Below are 18,308 nucleotides of genomic sequence, written 5' to 3'. Positions count from 1 at the left end.
CATAGCAAAACCAAATAGTCACGGGGAAAAAGCTCATGCTGCCTATTTGCTGCGCGTAAATGTTTAATTTAAAAAACGGCGGAATCTTTTTTGTACACCTTTGTAAAAACTAAGGAAATGTTTTGTTATAGCAAAGTTTACTATCTTCAATATTTGACGTACTTATTTTTTTTTTTCAAATATAGAATTGAGATAAATAAAATATATAATAATAAAATATAGAATGATAATAAAATATATTATAATGATAAAATACAGAATGAAAGACAAACTTACCTCCAACACCGTGATATACATGAACATTGTTTTGTGATGTTGATGAATCATTCTTTGAGTTTGAATTTGAGTTGGTCGCCTTCACAATGCTCCTCTCTTTCTCCAATTTCGCCAGATATTCGCTTTGACTTGATTGGGATTGACTGTTCTTTTGATCGTTAGAACTGTATTGATCATACTCATAGATGGAGTAGGGTATTTGCGTACCATCAGGGCTAGAAGGTGACTGTCCGTTGGGTTTAGAACCTTCTGGAGTTGGTGGTTTTTGTCCGTTAGGGCTTGAACCACCTGGGTAAGTAGGTGATTGTCCGTTGGGTTTAGAACCTTCTGGAGTTGATGGTTTTTGTCCGTTGGGTTTAGAACCTTCTGGAGTTGATGGTTTTTGTCCGTTAGGTCTTGAACCATCTGGGTCAGAAGGTGATTGTCCGTTGGGTTTGGAACCTTCTGGAGTTGATGGTTTTTGTCCGTTAGGGCTTGAACCATCTGGGTTAGAAGATGATTGTCCGTTGGTTTTAGAACCTTTTGGAGTTGATGGTGTTTGTCCGTTAGGGCTTGAACCATCTGGGTTAGAAGATGATTGTCCGTTGGGTTTAGAACCTTCTGGAGTTGATGGTTTTTTTCCGTTAGGGCTTGAACCATCTGGGTTAGGAGGTGATTGTTCGTTGGGATTAGAACCTCCTGGAGTTGGTGGTTTTTGTCCGTTAGGGCTTGGACCATCTGGGTTAGAATGTGATTGTCCGTTGGGTTTAGAACCTTCTGGAGTCGATGGTTTTTGTCCGTTAGGGCTTGAACCATCTGGGTTAGAAGATGATTGTACGTTGGGTTTAGAACCTTTTGGAGTTGATGGTGTTTGTCCGTTAGGGCTTGAATCATCTGGGTTAGAAGGTGATTGTCCGTTGGGTTTAGAACCTTCTGGAGTTGATGCTGACTGTCCGCTAGGTTTTGTGTTTCCAGGTTTATCTTGTGGATAGCCTGAAATTGAATTACTATTTAAATTATTTGTGTCACAATGAAATACCCTTATGTTTTAATATTTTGATCAATTCATAATTTATAATCGTTGTTCTTTAGTCTTGTTTCAACTTTCGTACGACTGGGTCGATTTAGCTAATTTTGGTTTAGAATTGTTTTTTGTAGTACAGGAAAGGTATATAAGGTGATAAACATAAAAAATAAGTATCATGTGAATTGTGATTTAATTCAATGCCATATCCGGTCGTAAGAATGGAATTTACGGAAATCTTTAAATACAGTTTTATTATATATTTAATTGAAGCCAAATAGTGTCATTTGGGGGAACTTTTAATGGTACTTCTATAATTAAAAATTAATACTGTTGCGGCGCGTCGATTGCTTCTAGAAGTATATCAAGAGCTTACCTTACCTTAACGTGCATTACAAGGATCAAAGTGGAAGGAGGCAGATGTTGAACGCTCTTATGCATGAGTAATACTGCTAACTAATCACAAAAAAATATTTTTCCTTCGAATGGTTACTGTTGATGAAAACTTGATATAATCTAAAAAGACAAAAATCATGGGAGCCTCCTGACCACGCGCAATATTTATAGCAAAACCAAATAGTCACGGGGAAAAAGCTCATGCTGCGTATTTGCTGCGCGTAAATGTTTAATTTAAAAAACGGCGGAATCTTTTTTGTACACCTTTGTAAAAACTAAGGAAATGTTTTGTTATAGCAAAGTTTACTATCTTCAATATTTGACGTACTTATTTTTTTTTTGTCAAATATAGAATTGAGATAAATAAAATATATAATAATAAAATATAGAATGATAATAAAATATATTATAATGATAAAATACAGAATGAAAGACAAACTTACCTCCAACACCGTGATATACATGAACATTGTTTTGTGATGTTGATGAATCATTCTTTGAGTTTGAATTTGAGTTGGTCGCCTTCACAATGCTCCTCTCTTTCTCCAATTTCGCCAGATATTCGCTTTGACTTGATTGGGATTGACTGTTCTTTTGATCGTTAGAACTGTATTGATCATACTCATAGATGGAGTAGGGTATTTGCGTACCATCAGGGCTAGAAGGTGACTGTCCGTTGGGTTTAGAACCTTCTGGAGTTGGTGGTTTTTGTCCGTTAGGGCTTGAACCACCTGGGTAAGTAGGTGATTGTCCGTTGGGTTTAGAACCTTCTGGAGTTGATGGTTTTTGTCCGTTGGGTTTAGAACCTTCTGGAGTTGATGGTTTTTGTCCGTTAGGTCTTGAACCATCTGGGTCAGAAGGTGATTGTCCGTTGGGTTTGGAACCTTCTGGAGTTGATGGTTTTTGTCCGTTAGGGCTTGAACCATCTGGGTTAGAAGATGATTGTCCGTTGGTTTTAGAACCTTTTGGAGTTGATGGTGTTTGTCCGTTAGGGCTTGAACCATCTGGGTTAGAAGATGATTGTCCGTTGGGTTTAGAACCTTCTGGAGTTGATGGTTTTTTTCCGTTAGGGCTTGAACCATCTGGGTTAGGAGGTGATTGTTCGTTGGGATTAGAACCTCCTGGAGTTGGTGGTTTTTGTCCGTTAGGGCTTGGACCATCTGGGTTAGAATGTGATTGTCCGTTGGGTTTAGAACCTTCTGGAGTTGATGGTTTTTGTCCGTTAGGGCTTGAACCATCTGGGTTAGAAGATGATTGTACGTTGGGTTTAGAACCTTTTGGAGTTGATGGTGTTTGTCCGTTAGGGCTTGAATCATCTGGGTTAGAAGGTGATTGTCCGTTGGGTTTAGAACCTTCTGGAGTTGATGCTGACTGTCCGCTAGGTTTTGTGTTTCCAGGTTTATCTTGTGGATAGCCTGAAATTGAATTACTATTTAAATTATTTGTGTCACAATGAAATACCCTTATGTTTTAATATTTTGATCAATTCATAATTTATAATCGTTGTTCTTTAGTCTTGTTTCAACTTTCGTACGACTGGGTCGATTTAGCTAATTTTGGTTTAGAATTGTTTTTTGTAGTACAGGAAAGGTATATAAGGTGATAAACATAAAAAATAAGTATCATGTGAATTGTGATTTAATTCAATGCCATATCTGGTCGTAAGAATGGAATTTACGGAAATCTTTAAATACAGTTTTATTATATATTTAATTGAAGCCAAATAGTGTCATTTGGGGGAACTTTTAATGGTACTTCTATAATTAAAAATTAATACTGTTGCGGCGCGTCGATTGCTTCTAGAAGTATATCAAGAGCTTACCTTACCTTAACGTGCATTACAAGGATCAAAGTGGAAGGAGGCAGATGTTGAACGCTCTTATGCATGAGTAATACTGCTAACTAATCACAAAAAAATATTTTTCCTTCGAATGGTTACTGTTGATGAAAACTTGATATAATCTAAAAAGACAAAAATCATGGGAGCCTCCTGGCCACGCGCAATATTCATAGCAAAACCAAATAGTCACGGGGAAAAAGCTCATGCTGCGTATTTGCTGCGCGTAAATGTTTATTTTAAAAAACGGCGGAATCTTTTTTGAACACCTTTGTAAAAACTAAGGAAATGTTTTGTTATAGCAAAGTTTACTATCTTCAATATTTGACGTACTTATTATTTTTTTTTTCAAATATAGAATTGAGATAAATAAAATATATAATAATAAAATATAGAATGATAATAAAATATATTATAATGATAAAATACAGAATGAAAGACAAACTTACCTCCAACACCGTGATATACATGAACATCGTTTTGTGATGTTGATGAATCATTCTCTGAGTTTGAATTTGAGTTGGTCGCCTTCACAATGCTCCTCTCTTTCTCCAATTTCGCCAGATATTCGCTTTGACTTGATTGGGATTGACTGTTCTTTTGATCGTTAGAACCGTATTGATCATACTCATAGATGGAGTAGGGTATTTGCGTACCACCAGGGCTAGATGTTGTTGTAGTTGATGGTGTTTGTCCGTTATGGCTTGAATCATCCGGGTTAGGTGATTGTTCGTTGGGATTAGAACCTCCTTGAGTTGATGGTGTTTGTCCGTTATGGCTTGAATCATCCGGGTTAGGTGATTGTTCGTTGGGATTAGAACCTCCTTGAGTTGATGGTGTTTGTCCGTTATGGCTTGAATCATCTGGGTTAGGTGATTGTTCGTTGGGATTAGAACCTCCTTGAGTTGGTGGTTCTTGTCCGTTATGGCTTGAATCTTTTGGGTTAGAAGGTAATTGTTCGTTGGGATTAGAACCTCCTTGAGTTGGTGGTTCTTGTCCGTTATGGCTTGAATCTTTTGGGTTAGAAGGTAATTGTTCGTTGGGATTAGAACCTCCTTGAGTTGGTGTTTCTTGTCCGTTATGGCTTGAATCTTTTGGGTTAGAAGGTAATTGTTCGTTGGGATTAGAACCTCCTTGAGTTGGTGTTTCTTGTCCGTTATGGCTTGAATCATCTGGGTAAGAATGTGATTGTTTGTTGGGATTAGAACCTCCTTGAGTTGGTGGTTCTTGTCCGTTATGGCTTGAATCTTTTGGGTTAGAAGGTAATTGTTCGTTGGGATTAGAACCTCCTTGAGTTGGTGGTTCTTGTCCGTTATGGCTTGAATCTTTTGGGTTAGAAGGTAATTGTTCGTTGGGATTAGAACCTCCTTGAGTTGGTGTTTCTTGTCCGTTATGGCTTGAATCTTTTGGGTTAGAAGGTAATTGTTCGTTGGGATTAGAACCTCCTTGAGTTGGTGTTTCTTGTCCGTTATGGCTTGAATCATCTGGGTAAGAATGTGATTGTTCGTTGGGATTAGAACCTCCTTGAGTTGGTGTTTCTTGTCCGTTATGGCTTGAATCATCTGGGTAAGAATGTGATTGTTCGTTGGGATTAGAACCTCCTTGAGTTGGTGTTTCTTGTCCGTTATGGCTTGAATCTTTTGGGTTAGAAGGTAATTGTTCGTTGGGATTAGAACCTCCTTGAGTTGATGATGACTGTCCGCTAGGTTTTGTGTTTCCAGGTTTATCTTGTTGATAGCCTGAAATTGAATTATTATTTAAATTATTTGTGTCACAATGAAATACCCTTATGTTTTAATATTTTGATCAATTCATAATTTATAATCGTTGTTCTTTAGTCTTGTTTCAACTTTCGTACGACTGGGTCGATTTAGCTAATTTTGGTTTAGAATTGTTTTTTGTAGTACAGGAAAGGTATAACGGTGATAAACATAAAAAATAAGTATCATGTGATTTAATTCAATGCCATATCCGGTCGTAAGAATGGAATTTACGGAAATCTTTAAATACAGTTTTATTATATATTTAATTGAAGCCAAATAGTGTCATTTGGGGGAACTTTTAATGGTACTTCTATAATTAAAAATTAATACTGTTGCGGCGCGTCGATTGCTTCTAGAAGTATATCATGAGCTTACCTTACCTTAACGTACATTACAACTATCAAAGTGGAAGGAGGCAGATGTTGAACGCTCTTATGCATGAGTAATACTGCTAACTAATCACAAAAAAATATTTTTCCTTCGAATGGTTACTGTTGATGAAAACTTGATATAATCTAAAAAGACAAAAATCATGGGAGCCTCCTGGCCACGCGCAAATAGCAAAACCAAATAGTCACGGGGAAAAAGCTCATGCTGCGTATTTGCTGCGCGTAAATGTTTATTTTAAAAAACGGCGGAATCTTTTTTGTACACCTTTGTAAAAACTAAGGAAATGTTTTGTTATAGCAAAGTTTACTATCTTCAATATTTGACGTACTTATTATTTTTTTTTTTCAAATATAGAATTGAGATAAATAAAATATATAATAATAAAATATAGAATGATAATTAAATATATTATAATGATAAAATACAGAATGAAAGACAAACTTACCTCCAACACCGTGATATACATGAACATTGTTTTGTGATGTTGATGAATCATTCTTTGAGTTTGAATTTGAGTTGGTCGCCTTCACAATGCTCCTCTCTTTCTCCAATTTCGCCAGATATTCGCTTTGACTTGATTGGGATTGACTGTTCTTTTGATCGTTAGAACTGTATTGATCATACTCATAGATGGAGTAGGGTATTTGCGTACCATCAGGGCTAGAAGGTGACTGTCCGTTGGGTTTAGAACCTTCTGGAGTTGGTGGTTTTTGTCCGTTAGGGCTTGAACCACCTGGGTAAGTAGGTGATTGTCCGTTGGGTTTAGAACCTTCTGGAGTTGATGGTTTTTGTCCGTTGGGTTTAGAACCTTCTGGAGTTGATGGTTTTTGTCCGTTAGGTCTTGAACCATCTGGGTCAGAAGGTGATTGTCCGTTGGGTTTAGAACCTTCTGGAGTTGATGGTTTTTGTCCGTTAGGGCTTGAACCATCTGGGTTAGAAGATGATTGTCCGTTGGTTTTAGAACCTTTTGGAGTTGATGGTGTTTGTCCGTTAGGGCTTGAACCATCTGGGTTAGAAGATGATTGTCCGTTGGGTTTAGAACCTTCTGGAGTTGATGGTTTTTGTCCGTTAGGGCTTGAACCATCTGGGTTAGGAGGTGATTGTCCGTTGGGTTTAGAACCTTCTGGAGTTGATGGTTTTTGTCCGTTAGGGCTTGAACCATCTGGGTTAGAAGGTGATTGTCCGCTAGGGTTTGAACCACCTGATATATTTTGTGGATAGCCTGAAATATGTTGCAAATTTCAAATTAGATTTTAGCGTTTGGTACTATTCACAGTTATACAGGTAACAGTTATATTTCATAATATTAAAGGCAGTTTTTGCGCTAGTTGTTTATACCCGATTTATTCTCTTTAACACCTAATACCATATAGTTTCATGCATTATGTGCCATAAGTGACAGATAAGATTAACACAACAAATAAAAATGTTGCAAAACTGGCTAAGGTCTGTTAAGTAGGTAAATATTATTTCTGTTTTTGGCCACAATCTAATTTCATTAATTTTTCAAAAATCTAAATCTGTAAGTTCTATTAAGTAAAACGGGTTGCTATGGAATCAACAAAGGTACAGATCTATTATTCAATCATAGCTGCCTTATGCAAGAATTATAGAAAGATTTACTGTCGTATCGTATAAGAATAATTTATTTCGGTGCATGTTTTAACCAACACAGAAATAATTTATTGCTATTTCCTCATATTAGCGCATTTAACCAAACAAACACAATAATAATACAGAAATATCTCAAAATGCTTACCGCCAGCACCATTATATATATAGACACCGTTTTGTGATGATTTTGAATCACTGTTCGAGCTCGAGTTTGATTCGGAAGCCTCCACACTGGTAGTATCTTTGTTATTATTGGCAAAATATTCGCTCTGACTTTCTTCAGATGAGGCGGTTTCTTCATTGTTAGAACTGTATTGGCTGTAGTCAGAGAAGGTGTAGGGTCTAATAGGTTCAAAGTCAGGCTTAGAGATAGGAGTAGGGGTGCTATGACTTTGGCCTGAAGGGTTCTGACTATTAGGGTTGGTGGCAATTGGAATTACAGATGGAGGATATCCAGGGGCCGGAGCACCTGGAAACACTGGACCTACAAATCCTGGGTAATACGGTGGTTGATTGTAGTATGTTGGGGGGACTGGAGCGACAGGAATGATCGGCGAACCTGTAAAAGAAAAAAAAATATTTATAACATTTTTTTTCTGTGGCTTGAATCACCATTTCATATTACTATTTTCCGGATTTACTACCTACTTTCTCATTAATTAACGTTAAAAATGTGTGGTACAAACATTAGGTTAGGTTAGGTTAGGTTAGGTTAGATTAGGTTAGGTTAGGTTAAACACGAACGCACACACACACGTTCGAAAAGGCGGCCTTACTTTCTCATTAATTAACGTAAAAAATGTGTGTTACAAACATTTATTTATACCTAAATATTAAAAAAATACAAAATACAATAATTTAAAAAGAAACTCACACGAACGCACACGAAGTTAGGTTAGGTTAGGTTAGGTTAGATTAGGTAAGGTTAGGTTAGGTTAGGTTTAGGTTAGGTTAGGTTAGGTTAGGTTAGGTTAGAAAGAGCACGTCGTTGTTGAACCTTTGTTCAACTATCCGTGCAGGTTAGAAAGAGCAACTATGGAGTTTCTTGCCGATTCTTCTCCGTAGATACTGCTTTCCGAATCGGTGGTAAATGTTAAAAATATGTACCTAATGACGTTTCAAAAGTGCTTCTAGAAGAAGTCTAATTGAATAAATAAATGTTTGAGTTAGGTTTAGGTTAGGTTAGATTAAACACGAACGCACTTTCATTGCTTAAAACCAATCACTTCCATTCAACCCTAACATAAACACTAGCAAATAACACATAACTTACCACCATTGTACGATTGGAAAGCATTTTGATTGGATGACGCCGTACCCTTCGAATCGGCATGCGAGTTAGACTTCACAATGCTTTTCACACCGTAATTGGCTAAATAATTAGCGAGAGGATTAGCTGCATTCGGAGCTCCTGGAGCCTGACCACTCGACTGACTTTGAGAATTAGCAAGGGGAACCGCATATGTTGGGTAATTCTTATATCCAGGGTATACAGGACGGTTAGGATAAAGTAATGGGTAAGTTTGAGGGTAGGCTGGTGCTGGTGGATAACCTTGGCCAATATAACCAGGGGGAAGGAACATTGATGGATTGTAATAATTTGGAGATAGTGGGACTACTGGCGATCCTGTAAATAATAAAAGGATAGATTCAGAGATATTCTTTTGTATTTGGTGATATCAAATTTTGTAACAAAGTTCATATTTGTTCATTTATTTGTCAATATAGCATATCATCGAGGTAAGGAAAAATTTTAGGTGAAAAAGCTATACGCATTTTCTTATCCAGTTATTTTTTCTATCTATCTATATTTATATTATATTTCTATCTATCTATTTCTTATCTATCTATTTATGGACAAGAAACTTCTGACGTACTAAGGTACTCCTTATCATAACATCATATTTTACTAAGTGATGAAAATTCATTCACGAAGCTAGATTTAACTTACCACCGTTATAACTTCGGAAGCCATTCTGACTCGACTTGGCATCACTATTCGCCTTGGAATTGGCATCATACGAATTCACGTAACTGCCTCCCGTTCCATAGTTTGTCAAGTACTGTTTCTGACTGGCTTGGGCATTAGCATTCTGGCCTTGGTTCTGGTCATACGCGTCGTAGCCAGAATTACCATTTCGGTAACTAGCAGCTTGATTGTTGTTGTAGTTCGATGCTTGGGCTTGAGAATTCGCTTGCGAGAATCCTTGAGAGACTGGATAATCTGTAAAGAAGTTATAGAATGATTGGTTGGGTAATACACGAAGAGGAGAAGAAAATATCACGTCACACACAAACTGGGAGAAAGTAAAACCATAGTATCTTACATAGTATAGATAAAGTTCTTATAAGTATAGTAAGAAACAAAGAAAAAAATCCGTTTCAATGGTATTGAACGTATTTATTTAGTATTTAAGGGTATGTTGAACAAAGAAGCAGTTTTAAAACTTATTTTTAATCTGTTTTTATTGTCGCATTTCTGTTTTAGTAGATTGGAGTGTATACGACGCTTTTTGGAAGTTAAACAACAAAAAAGACCATCATAAATAATATTAGATTTATGTTTTCGAGCTGCCACTAAATAAATAATGACCTTTATATCCTTGATATAACTAATACCATTTCATCGAGAATAAATCGCATGATATTGAAAAATTTTCTTGTGACGTTCGCGTTCCCATCAACATCATTATTATCAACAGTGAAATAATCATAATATAATATAATCCCTATAAACCTTTTTTTTGCCAGTGAGATATCAGCGCATGTGGTTTTAATAAAAAACAAAACAACTGAATGTTCCTGTATTGTTTTGCTTTTTTCTCTACCAATAAAATTAATAATTTCTTTTAAAAATGTTAAAGTAGTTTTATTTAAAAGGGTACCATTTTCCGAAATAGATATAGAAATCTCTATTTCGAAAGTATAACTTCCATGTTGCCATATCAAAATAAAAAACGTCAATACTTTTTTATCTGTGCTCCCCAAAATTAAAAAAGCATTGACGTCATCTATGGCTACCATCATACGCTGACCTCCCGACCCATTACTTACCTATGGGGATCATGTTCACAGTATAAATTGGTCGACCGAATCTATCCACCGACTTAGAGGAGACCACTTCGTATTTTACGTCATCATCTGCAATTATGGGCATGTCATTTGATGTCAAAACAGTTTTCCCGCCTATTTTTCTGTCATTTGTTTTGTTTCCTTTTTTATCTATAGACAACCTTTTTTTTTATTACGAGTAGAAGTGCTACCAAAACCTTTGTTCTTAATACGAAATTAATAAAATTGTAAACTTACCAGGCAATTGATAGCCTAAATTAACAGGTTCTGTAAAAAAATGGTGTTGTTAACATACAGTTTTGAATAAATCGACATTTATGTGTATAGTATTAGAACATAATAATTATTATTTATTTAGAATATTAGGTCAAAATCAAAATTACAGATAGAAAATTAAAAATTTTGAAGGCTATGGAAAACTACCATTCAGCCAGGATTAAAATGTCAAATTGAAAAAGAAAAACATTAAAATAAATGCTACAATTTTGAAAATTATTCTCTTGATAAGAAATTTATATTAATTTCATTTTTATAGCATTATTATTGTGTCCAAAATATCAATAATACCTTGCGGTGCCGCATGGGCATGAAGGATCTGTAAGAAAGTTAAACTTGATTAATACATAATTATAATAAAAAAATGTATGCGTGTACTAGAGTACACACGTAAGAAGTGAAACTTCTTTATGACCTTAAAAATGTCACGAGTATGGCGTAACGCAAAAATGTCACGCGTACGGCGTAACGCAAAAATGTCACGCGTACGGCGTAACGCAAAAATGTCACGCGTACGGCGTAACGCAAAAATGTTACACTAAATTTTTGTCCAACCCCGATAAAGAAGTTTCACTTCAAAAAATGTGTGCGTGTAAGTACTAGTGTACACACGTAAGTAAGTGTTATTGTTAGATTCTAAGACTCACTCTAGTAAGTAAGTATTATATACATATGATTAAGACCCAGGCTCCTAATATAGTTAAAAAAAATATTTAATTTTTCTATTCCCCTTTGTAGAGTAGTTAAATCCTGAGTACCAAGTGAACTTGGGTTCGATTCCCTTTTTTACAATTTATTTATTCAATTAGACTTTCTTCATATATATATTTTTCTACAGAGAAGAGGCGGCAAGAAACTCTGTTGCTTTTTAATCATGTCAAATTTATTTTTTAACTAGCTTTCCGCCCGCGGCTTCGCCCGCGTTTTCAAAGAAAAACCCGTTCCCGTAGGATAAAACCTATCCTATGTCCTTTCTCGGGTATCAAAATATCTCTATACCAAATTTCATGGAAATTGGTTCAGTAGTTAAGGCGTGATTGAGTAACAGACAGACAGACAGAGTTACTTTCGCATTTATAATATTAGTATGGATTTTTCTGTAATAATAAATGGACAAATTCGACACTGAATACGAGTTTATGTTTACAATAAAAGATCACGAAAGAGTGCTGTTGCTCTAGCTCTATGTTCGTTTGATGTAAATGCACAGTAAGCAAAAGTTACAGGGAAAGTTTCAACAGTTGTTTTCAGTGACGACCGTTAAGCGCGTCACACACGGTGAAGATACTATAATATTTTATCTTAAGATACTGTTATATTTTATATTACAGTATCTTAACGCATCCGGTATCAGCGTTCGGACCATCATTTTTCTTTTTGTCATTACGTACTAAGACCCCTGTAGAACCGCCATCCTGTTACAAATGACCCACAAAATTTCGCGACATACTGTAATATAAAATATTACAGTATCTTAAGATAAAATATTATAGTATCTTCACCGTGTGTGACGCGCTTTAAAGTTAAAACTTTTTATCGTTTTTGTAAATGCTCTACGAAGGTTTTTAAGGAGATAGAAATATAAAAAGAGGCAATAGGGCAGAAAATCCTCTGCTCGGGCAGCTACTATATCATCATAAAAATAATAACAAAAAAATGCCTCTGTCTGGCAGGACACAGAAGGCTGATCACCTACTTGTCCCTAAAGAAAATCGATCAGTGAAACAGATGCATTCTGCATCTGCCCCTTACCCCACTAGGGGATACGAGATACAAGGCCCTTGCTCCGACTTTGTTCAGGTTGATTGGGATAAAAATAAAAAAATGTTGTGTGGTTTTATGAAACCACGGTAAAAGTGAAACTGTTCGAACGGTTCCGAACACTGCTTTGTGTAGCGCATGTCGCGTGACGGTCGGCTTTTATGTGTAGCGCATGTCGCGTGTATCGCGGCTGCCGAGTAGGTATACCTACTCGGCAGCCGACCGTCACGCGACATGCGCTACACAGACCAAAAAGTTTGAGACGATGTAATAAAAGTTTCACTTTAAAAACAGCATAATATATTAGTCGATAAGGACGTGATAAAGTAATTGATAGGTAAGTGGTAAAATTATTATAAAAATCGGTCTAGTAGTTTTTGAGTTAAATCTCAAGATACAAACAAAATACATATTTTTCAATTGTATAATATTAAGCAGTTTTCTAAGAAATGGAAATTTTTATATAAACTGGAACTAAAAGTGTTATATGCTAAGAGCAGAAAAAAATTAAAACTTATAATCTTACATACTAAAATTATTACCTACTAACTAAAAAAAATTAAAAAAATACTTACGCTTAACACAACTATAGTAAAAGTTAACATTTTGGCCTTAGGACCTTAGGATCCTTCGAAGACCTAACTCAAACTATAACCGCATCATTTTCGGCTCACCTTTTATACATATACTTACAAGAGCGACTGAACAAACATAATAAATTTAATTTACAATAATGGGTAATAAATTATCAATTACACCTGTTTAAATAATTGTTTATTTAATTTATTGTATTTTCCTTCAATTTACCGAGTTTTAAAATCTATTTGCTTTTGTACTAAAAATAAAGGAAGAAAAAATAATTTGGAATATACAGATCATATAAATTTATAAAGAACTAGCTTCCTCCCGCGGCTCGCCCGCGTGTTTTGATAAAAGGTAGCCTATGTTCTTTCTCAGGGTCTCAAGATTGTCTGTGCCAAATTTCATCAGAATCGGTTGAGAGGTTTAAGCGGGAAAGCGTAACAGACAGACAGACAGAGCTATTTTCGCATTTATAATATTAGTAGGAATAGAATAAATTCGACCACGAGGCGGGACTCGAACCCGAATCCTTTCACGCCATTCCGGGGCGGATAGCTTGACCAACTCATCAACATTTACGAAGCATTTGAATGCCATAAAACCAAAAATATATCAAACTAGATTTCCGCCCGCGGCTTCGCCCGCGTTTGCAAAGGAAAACCCGCATAGTTCCCGTTCCCGTGGGATTTCCGGGATAAAAACTATCCTATGTGTTAATCCAAGTTACCCTCTATATGTGTGCTAAATTTCATTGTAATCGGTTCAGAAGTTTTTACGTGAAAGAGTAACAAACATCCATACATCCTTACAAACTTTCGCCTTCACTACATAGTATAAAACAAAGTCGCTTTTCCTGTCCCTATTTCCCTATGTCCCTTTGTATGCTTAAATCTTTAAAACTACGCAACGGATTTGGATGCGGTTTTTTTTAATAGATAGAGTGATTCAAGAGGAAGGTTTTAGTATATAATTTATTAGGTTTTAGACAAAGCGGGCGAAGCCGCGGGCGGTAAGCTAGTTATAATATATATAGATACTAGCTTTCCGCCCGCGGCTTCGCCCACGTTTTCAGAGAAAAACCCGTTCCCGTGGGATTTCCGGAATAAAACCTATCCTATGTCCTTTCTCGGGTATCAAAATATCTCTATATCAAATTTCATGCAAATTGGTTCAGTAGTTCAGGCGTGATTGAGTAACAGACAGACAGACAGAGTTACTTTCGCATTTATAATATTAGTATGGATAGATATATAGATATATTAGATTAGATTCATATATAGATCAATCAATATATTAAGGTACTTCAAGCGTAAAGTGAACGGGAACTAGGGAAGCCCATTCCCATTCTTACTTACCTTTCCATCAGGCGAGATTGTGGTCAAGCGCTTCCCTATATACATCTTAATCTTAATCTTAATCCTATTAATTAATTAATAATATTATAAATGTGAAAGTTTGTATGGATGTTTGTTACTCTTTCACGTAAAAACTACTGAACCGATTACAATGAAATTTAGCACACATATAGAGGGTAACTTGGATTAACACATAGGATAGGTTTTATCCCGGAAATCCCACGGGAACGGGAACTATGGTCTATGCGAGTTTTCCTTTGAAAGGGCGGAAAGCTAGTAAATAATATTATTAATCCCACGGGAACAGGAACTATGCGGGTTTTCCTTTGAAAACGCTGGCGAAGCCGCGGGCGGAAATCTAGGTAAAAATAAAGATCAATATTTACTTCAAGTGTAGAGTGAACGGATACCTACTAGGGAAGAGCGTACCATCTTAGACCATATCTTAGCTTTCCATGGCGAGATTGTGGTTCAGTGCTTCCCTATCGATAGTAAAATAGGTCAACACAGTATTGTAAAAAGGTCCGTAAAATAAAAAACATGTCGGTTACATACAAACTTAGAGGTGAAGCTAATAAGCGTCTTAAATCCATACTATATTTTATTAATTATAATAAATGCGAAAGTAACTCTGTCTGTCTGTCTGTTACTCAATCACGCCTAAACTACTGAACCAATTTTCATGAAATTTGGTATTTTAATACCCGAGAAAGGACATAGGATAGGTTTTATCCCGGAAATCCCACGGGAACGGGAACTATGCGGGTTTTTCTTTGACTGCGCGGGCGATGCCGCGGGTGGAAAGCTAGTAGCCTATATGCTAATTCCGAATATGATCTATCTTTATGTTAAATTTCATTTAGATCGAACCAGTCGTTTTTGCGTAATCGAAAAATACTTCCTTCCATTCTCACTAACATTCTTGATTATTTTTCCGACCCAAATATCGACCAATAGAATTGCACCATTCGACGTCACGTGGTACAACCTACATGGTATTATACTGATAATTTTTTAAAAATTTTCTCTGGTCGTTGACGTCAAACTGACAGGTTCAATTCAATTGTGAAATTATTGGCCGACATTTGGGACGGAAAAATAATCCCCCGAATACCACACGAGCTTCAAAATTATCTGGCATTTCCCTCAAGGTTCCCTTCAAACAAATAAAGTCGTCAAGTTTTTCAGGAAAAATCACTCGCGCTTCGCGCTCGTGATTTTTTAACCTTGACTAAAAACTTGACTCCTTCATTTGTTTGCAACGAACCTATCGGAAAATACCCGATAATTTTGAAGCTCTTGTGGTATTATAAGTGAATATATAATAAAATAAGAAGAAAATATTTATGTGACAATTTTTGGAAAGAATGGAAATATACTTCGTCTTTCAATTGACCTGAGCGAATAAGATGTCTTTAAATTTTTCAAATATTTACGAATTGCATTTATTGCTATAAAATTAATAATATTATTTACTAGCTTTCCGCCCGCGGCTTTGCCCGCGCTTTCAAAAGAAAACTCGCATAGACCATAGTTTCCGTTCCCGTGGGATTTCCGGGATAAAAACTATCCTATGTGTTAATCCAAGTTATCCTCTATATGGGTGCTAAATTTCATTGTAATCGCTTCAGTAGTATTTGCGTGAAAGAGTAACAAACACATACACATACATCCATCCTCACATAGTTTCGCAATTATTAGAAGTATGCTTAACTATATTTCCGCCCGCGTTTTAAAAGAAAACCTCGCATAGTTTCCGTTCCTGTGGGATTTCCGGGATAAAAAGTAGCTTATGTCTTATTCTGGGTCTACAGTTACCTACACACCAAATTTAATTGTAATCGGTTCAGTAGCTTTTGTGTGAACAAACATCCATCCATCCTCACAAACTTTCGCATTTATTAACTTTTTTATTTTATTTTATTTTTTACATACATAGATTCCTTACAGCTATTTGTATTACAATATTTATAATTAACTTTAACAAAACAATACGCCAATAAAAAGGAATACCAATAATAAGACAATTAATGTGACAGTAGTTTAACATTAATTATAACAATGACAAAGTGGAAAAAAATTTGAAAAAATTTGAAAAAAAAAAAAAAAAAAAATTATTGCTAGCTTTCCGCCTGCGGCTTCGCCCGCGTTTTCAAAAAAAAACCCGCATAGTTCCCTTTCCCATGGGATATCCGGGATAAAATTTATCTTATGTGTTAATTCAAGTTACCATCTATATGTGTGCTAAATTTCATTGTAATCGGTTCGGTAGTATTTGCGTGAAAGAGTAACAAACATACACATACATCCATCCTCGATGCGATTAATGCAAACTTTCGCATTTATAATATTAGTAGGATTAGGATAAATGTAATTTACAGTATTTAGAACCAGGAAGGAATAGGAAGATAAAAAAGAACAATAATATCAATTAAAAATCTTTATTACCTTGTAGGCAAAAATACATTTTAACAAATTGTGTACTTAAAAACTATTCAACTACAATATGTTGACTTTATCTAAATGCTCAAAGGATTTAACGTTAAGAAATTTACAATAGAAGCATTTATTAAATACTTACGAATAAATTATACGAGTACCTGTGCATTTACATCAAACGAACATAGAGCTAGAGCAAGAGCAGTCTTTTGTGATCTTAGTGTAAACGAAACATCGTATACAGTGTTGTTACTGAACAATGCAATGTTCTAATACTGATTAGAACATTGCATAGAATCTTTTCGAACGCACTATAGTCCAGGAGGAATCGGCGCATGAGTACCGAAAACTATTCCACCTCAATTTTTTTACGTGATCCTCTTCAAATTGCCCTACTGATGATATAAATGCATGTTGCCATGGGGCAACCCGGTGCCATATTGTTTAAACCGAAATTGTTTAAACAATTGCAAGGAATTGTTATTTTTCAACCGGACAAATTTTTTTTATATTTTTTATCGAAATACCAATAAAAAAGGTCCAATTACTTTTCACGATAAAGTTAATATTTTCAAAGATATGAATTTTTTAAGGTTTGAAAAATCTCAAATTTGGGTACTTTCGACCCATGAAAAATATATTTAAAAAAAAAATAATATATAAGTAATATTTTTTTTTCAATTCTCTATACAATAGTTAATAATATTGTTAATAGAGATTTAAGAAAATTTCATTGTTTATATCTGTTTTTTAATTGTTAACTTCGCGCGCTCACAAGTACGCGCCGCTTACCTTTAAGTATCGCCGTCTCTCTCTTACTCATGCGCTGCATCGGCCTCTCTGTGTCTTGAATCATTATTTATCATTTATCTTAAAAACTATCAACTTTATCAAGATTTCTAAAGAGAGCAATCTTATTAATAATTAAATTGTCTACAATTTGTTTCTTATATATTTTTTTCTGAAATCAATTTTTTTAAAGTTATTTAAGCATAAATTGAAACATGTAATTAAAATTACTTTTTTGTCAGTTTATATTACTTTTTTGTTATTGAAACAGCAAGTAAGGTAAAAGACCCAGTTATTGACACTGGCCTAGTTGTTTGACACTCGCAATTTGATTTTAATTAAAAGAATGAAATGTTCTCAAAAAACCAAAGATCTTAAAATTTTTAATTCAAAAATTATATTTATTAATTTATTAGAATTGATTTGTTTTTTTTTTTAACTAAAATAAAATTTAAAGTGTCAATAACTAGGTCTTTTACCTTATTAATTACATTGAATAACTTCTTCAAACGAAAGTTATAGATGGAGAAGTATGAAATAATAAAACAAGATTTAAAAATAAGTATTTATTTATTATCAATATTATTTTTATATATTATATTCTTACAGTCTTCTGAATCACAACCACATAGAAGTATGCAACTTATATTATTTTTTTTACAATAACAAGCTTTGGTTTTACAGGCTTTCTTACAATTACACGGTTTTTTAAGATTAGTTGGGAATGGGCTTTTATTCATTAATAAAGGTAGCAA

General features: G+C 35.1%; 1 protein-coding gene across 1 annotated transcript in view; it reads right to left on the bottom strand.

Moving 5' to 3' along the window:
- LOC149475207 (uncharacterized) overlaps positions 1–18,308 on the bottom strand; it is a 30,727-nt gene that overhangs the window by 5,332 nt on the left and 7,087 nt on the right. The window contains exons 2-9 of the mRNA XM_089713738.1: positions 10,589–10,618; positions 9,231–9,503; positions 8,553–8,906; positions 7,425–7,838; positions 6,111–6,887; positions 3,962–5,251; positions 2,119–3,090; positions 277–1,248 (exon numbers count right to left, since the gene is read on the bottom strand). Of these exons, the coding sequence (XP_089569864.1) occupies positions 277–1,248; positions 2,119–3,090; positions 3,962–5,251; positions 6,111–6,887; positions 7,425–7,838; positions 8,553–8,906; positions 9,231–9,503; positions 10,589–10,618 (5,082 nt within the window). The remainder of the gene's footprint in view (positions 1–276; positions 1,249–2,118; positions 3,091–3,961; positions 5,252–6,110; positions 6,888–7,424; positions 7,839–8,552; positions 8,907–9,230; positions 9,504–10,588; positions 10,619–18,308) is intronic.

Source organism: Colias philodice, chromosome 31 (genome assembly GCF_061535455.1).
Source record: "Colias philodice isolate Cphi_HAF_F1 chromosome 31, ilColPhil1 Martin Lab GWU primary, whole genome shotgun sequence".
Classification (NCBI taxonomy): Eukaryota; Metazoa; Arthropoda; class Insecta; order Lepidoptera; family Pieridae; genus Colias; species Colias philodice.
This window is presented reverse-complemented; position numbering and strand designations above follow the sequence as displayed.